Source organism: Bos taurus, unplaced genomic scaffold (assembly GCF_002263795.3).
Source record: "Bos taurus isolate L1 Dominette 01449 registration number 42190680 breed Hereford unplaced genomic scaffold, ARS-UCD2.0 Leftover_ScbfJmS_514, whole genome shotgun sequence".
NCBI classification, from domain to species: domain Eukaryota; kingdom Metazoa; phylum Chordata; class Mammalia; order Artiodactyla; family Bovidae; genus Bos; species Bos taurus.
The window spans coordinates 46,916-51,974 of NW_020191817.1; the positions used below are offsets into that span (position 1 = coordinate 46,916).

A 5,059-nucleotide genomic window follows, 5' to 3' on the forward strand; every position below is an offset into this window, starting at 1 on the left:
TCAAAACCATTTTGGGAGGGTTGACTCTAAGAGCTCTTATCACCAGGTCACAGGGAGTGTGTCTGGATGGGACACAGGGGACATTCCCAGGCAGTTCTGAAGAGTTATGCACCCACAGTGGGGGAGTGGTCATTTGCATGAAAGGCTCCCAGCCGTGACCTCCCACTCCCAAGCCCCACACAGCCCCGCCCCTGATCTGGCTACCCCAAGGCACAGGGGCCTGACCCAGGGCCCAGGGAGGGTCAGAGAGCTGGGGGATCAGAGACCTAAGGTGTGGGGACAGAGAGCTGGGTGGGGTCAGAGAGCTGGGGGGTCATTTGCATGAAAGGCCCCGCCCCCTCTCAGGGTATGAAGAGGGGAAGGAGCAGTGTGGGGACGCTCTGCTCAGCTGTGGGGCCACAGAAGGCAGAACGCCCTGACCGTGTCCACCATGGCCTGGTCCCCTCTGCTCCTCACCCTGGTCACTCTCTGCACAGGTGGGGGGACAGGGGAAGGGCCCTGGAAAGACTCACAGGCCCTACTCCCTGCTCTCGTGTCTGGACCCCAGAGTCACCATCTCTGTCTCTCCCCCTTCCAGGATCCTGGGCCCAGGCTGTGCTGACCCAGCCGCCCTCCGTGTCCGGGTCCCTGGGCCAGAGGGTGACCATCTCCTGCACTGGAAGCAGCAGCAACATCGGTGGTGGTAATTGTGTGGGCTGGTACCAACAGATCCCAGGATCGGCCCCCAAAACCCTCATCTATAGGAGTACCAGTCGACCCTCGGGGGTCCCAGACCGATTCTCCGGCTCCAGGTCTGGCAACACAGCCACCTTGACCATCAGCTCGCTCCAGGCCGAAGACGAGGCGGATTACTACTGTGCAACTTACGAAAGTAGTAGTTATCATGGCACAGTGCTCCAGGTCAGGGGAGAAGTGAGACAAAAACCTGCTCTCCTCCAGACATGGGCCTCCTGGGACTGAAACATCTCTGTCAAAGCAGGCACTGTAGCAGCAGCTCTGAAATGGACATAAAATCATATTCATTTCACACGGTGAGAACAAGAGTGTGTGGCCGTACTTCACAACTTCCTGCACGTTTTCACTCAAAATGTCCTCAGCTGCTCTTCCCAGTCCTTCTGCTCCATGTAAGACCATTTAGGGGAAAGGGAATTTGGAATACTCCACCATGTTCAAACCAACTTTTTCAAACACTATCATTTTAATTTCTGATCTTGAGTAGTGTGTTTTCTTATTATTTTCGACTGATATTTTAGAAGAATCTCAACTTAATGGCTGCATTGTTAACTTTCTTCTATAAAGGTTGCAGGTATATGAATTCTACTCCTGTTTTTTGTTGGTTCTCTCAGCACAGGATTGCTGACCCCTAGAGCTGGTGCTGCTGTGGGTATCAACATTGGATCAGCAGCCCTGAACTGAGGACTCTTGTGACCGCAATCAGGGCCTGTGTGTGGAGAGACCCCTGTCCCCTCCACAGACCCGCGCAGCTTGACTCTGTTGGCTCCCTGCATCCCTGAGCGGTGACATCAGTTGCCCGGGGACCAGCCCCCGGCTGATCCAGGGTATTCGAAAAGCGGGGACGGCGTCGGCGACCTATTTATTTAAATATTTTATCAAAATATAAAGAGTAATAGGATGAGGATAGCTCAGTAGGAAAATTCAGTGAAGAAAAGAGGCTGAATAATTCAGCCAGAAGGTGGAGAGAAAGAACGACATGGGGAGACCAAGTTTCGGTGAACAAGGCCCGCACTTATTTTTCCAAAGTAGTTTTAATACCTTAGGTTTGCATAGAGGATAATGGGGGAAGGGGTGGAGTCATGCAAGGACAGCAGTTCCTGGTCCTAATCGAAGCCAGGCTTTCAAACTTATCATATGCCAAAGTTCAGGTGAATTACATCATCTTCTGGCCAGGAGGCCTGTTAACATTTTAAGAAACTTATCTTTCTCTAAAGGTGATTATTCCAAAGTCAGGCACCAGCCTCCAAAAAAGCATTGGACAAAGCTGCATTCCTATAGGGCAAAGGTGAGGTGGGCTCAGTCAAGAAAGAATTAACTCAAAGGGTCCAAGGATTACAAACATTGAGGCTACTTACTTACATTTCTATATAACCCATTAATCAATCAATACACTGCCAAGGACACAGTAGGTAAGGGGTATGGAGGACCTTAGCAGCAAACATTTGGGCCCAATAAGTGAAAACCCTCACCAATACAATTATTCTAATCAAGTCTTTTAACTACTCAAAGAAATCTGTGATTAGACAGTTTAGAACATCTCCTCCCTCTCACAGCTGGGAGGCTCTGAACAATCACATGTGGCCGAAAAAACCTATTCACGCAGGCTAGAGGATTTCCAAAGGAGTTTGTAGGTTGAAACACTGTCACACCCAGGAATTATTAACTGGAGCTGTAAGCTAACACTTTTTTCAGAGAGAGGTAGTGGGGGACAGCCCCCTGTAAAGTCAGAGGTGTAGGTGAAAGCACAAAGCAGAAAGTAGGCAGACTCTGGTTTTGGGGGTAGATGCTCGAGAATTTCCAGGGAGACTCCTGAGGCTTGATCCTGCCTTTGCGTATGCCAAGCCTCCTTCCTCACGACCTTTGCCACGGGCGGAGCTCGCTCCCCGCAATCAGTGTTGGCCGCTCTGCTGTTACTGGAACCAGCAGAAGCCAGCCGAGCCCTCCTCCGCCCTCCGATCCTACCACTCAGACTCCAGTAAGAACCAGGCTCCGGGGTCCTTGCAGGTTTTCTGGATCCAAAGATGCCTCGGCCAACGCAGGGCTCCTGCTCGTCTCCGGGCTGCAGCCTGAGGATGAGGCTGACTCTGACCGTGCAGGCTGGGCAACAGGGCTTCTCACAGCGACACAGGTAGACGGGGAAACTGGGACGAGAGGCTCAGCCTGTCAGGGGCTTGTTCTTAGAGCACCGTCAAATGTTAAAGAATACCCCAGAATCCATTAATTCTTGAGGTATGTTCTGGTTCATAATAAGTCTACTCCCAGTTGTACAGTCAGTTTTGCTGAAGTCTCAGAAAATGTAAAGCTTCTGATACCACTGAAGTGCACCCTGGTCATCCATGTGATCAAGGGAGCCGTGGAGCTGAGCTCCCTCACTGGAGATCAGGAGCAGAAGGCTTTTCCAGATGCACCTTCAACAGAGCCCGTGGACCATCCCAGCAGGCAGATTGTCCCCCAGGGTGCTAACCCTACTCCTGAAGGGGCAGAGCAGAGAGCATGAGGAGTGAGGGGCACCGCTGATACATCACAGGAGGCAGGAAAGCCCGGGAGTGGTTCTCCTGACCCACAGGTACTGGCTCTGTCCTGCCCTCCCCTCCTCTCGTCTCCACCCCATTGGAGTATTTCCTACTTCAGGGGTGGGGTGTTCTGTGGACTGTCAGGAGCAGGGGCTCCCCAAGATGTGCCCGTGTCCCTCTGCTTGTGATGCCCCCGATGAGCCCAGAGCCAAGGGCCCCATGGCCTGTAGAAGGAACAGCGGGGAAGCGGGGATCACCATGGCATGATGACAAGGGATTCCAGGCAAAGTCCCTGTCTTTGTGATTCAGGACAGAGGTGAGGGACAGTCAGGGGTTCAGCCCTGTTCTCTGGCTCCTGGTGGGTCCACACGCCCAGGATCAAGTCCACACTCCTTGATTACTCTGGACCCCAGCCTGGTGAGGAGGCTGGTCATCAGTGTCACACAGCTCATCACTAACCACAGCCACAGGGAATCCCCGTGTGATGGGGATGTCTGATGAAAGCTTGCCCTCTACTCCCGTGTCGACCCATCACTGCCCTGACCCTGCCTGTGACGTCACCAGTGCTGGTTCAGGTCTCTGCTCTCACTTGTGCTATTAAATCCAGGCCGTCTCACCTCTCATCCAGGTCCATCATTATGGGGTCCACGAAACTGTCCCTTTTTCACACAAGCAGAATGCCCATGTGCCCAGATACACAGGGTCCCTCACAGGTACTGAGCAGGATGTCGAGGAAGCAGAAGCCCAGGATCTATGCCCTGGAGCCCCAGGGGGCCTCTCTTACCCCCCGCACGTTCCTCTCCTGCTCCAGGCTTTGTGCTCTGCCCTGAACCCTGACCCTTAGGGAAGCTGGGTCCTCCCTTTCCCTGGGGATTGCTGCCTGAAGAGCCCCTCCTCTCCAGGTACTGGGAGACCCCCCTGTTAGGATGTGCTCTCAGACTCCTCACTTGCTCATTTCCTCCTCTTTTGCCTCATGATCTCTCCCCTTTTCCCTCCCTGCTTCTTTGTTTGAGATGATATTGGATAAATGTCACTATTTTGGAACACTACCTTATCAAACTTCACCTCCATTAAATCTATGGATTCCTACAATTGAAGGTTAGAACTTTCGATTCCCATGTCCAACTGAGATCAGGTACAGTCATCAGGGTTTCTCACCAGAGATGAAACGGAGCCCAGATAAAGGATGAGATTCCCATTTTAGCAATCTTTTATGTCAAATCATTTAATATGGAGTGGAAGATTGATATAGAAGCCTAATACTTCTTTACATATTGGTCAAAAAGAAGTACTGTGGAACCATGATCAAGGGTAATGAGACCCTGGACAGTGACTCAGAAGAGAATTGTTTGTTCCTTAGAGAGCTCCTAAGCTTGCAAAGAGAATAAGAAAGGCCATGCAGTCTGGGCTGGGAAGGTCCGGGAGGTCCTGCAAATTCAACCTTTGACGACCTATCAGCTTTGGGAGGAAACTCAGAACAGAATCTTGACAGGCACAGCCACGGCAATGCTGGAGTTTAACCCTAGGAAACTCAGGTTGGTGGGTTGTGTTACTGGCGTGAGCACGACTAGGATCACACTCAGGAATCAGGGACCTGAAATTCATTGTGGTTCAGCATACATACAGGAGTCTGAGGTCATCAGTCAGTTCGTCGCTCAGTCATGTCTGCTCTTGTGACCCATGAAATCGCAGCACGCCAAGCTCCTGTCCATCACAACATCCCCGGAGTTCACCCAAAACTCATGTGCATCTAGTCGTGTGCCTCAAGCCTCTCATACCTTGTTGTCCCGTTCTCCTTCTCCCCAATCCTA

At 51.8% G+C, this 5,059-nt stretch overlaps 1 gene segment (V, D, J or C); it reads left to right on the plus strand.

Moving 5' to 3' along the window:
* Positions 1–377: 377 nt before the first annotated feature.
* On the plus strand, positions 378–1,164 carry LOC100138815 (immunoglobulin lambda variable 1-40). The segment is given in 2 exon segments: positions 378–476; positions 578–1,164. Coding segments are annotated over 2 exon segments (429 nt in total).
* The last annotated feature ends 3,895 nt before the right edge of the window (positions 1,165–5,059 follow it).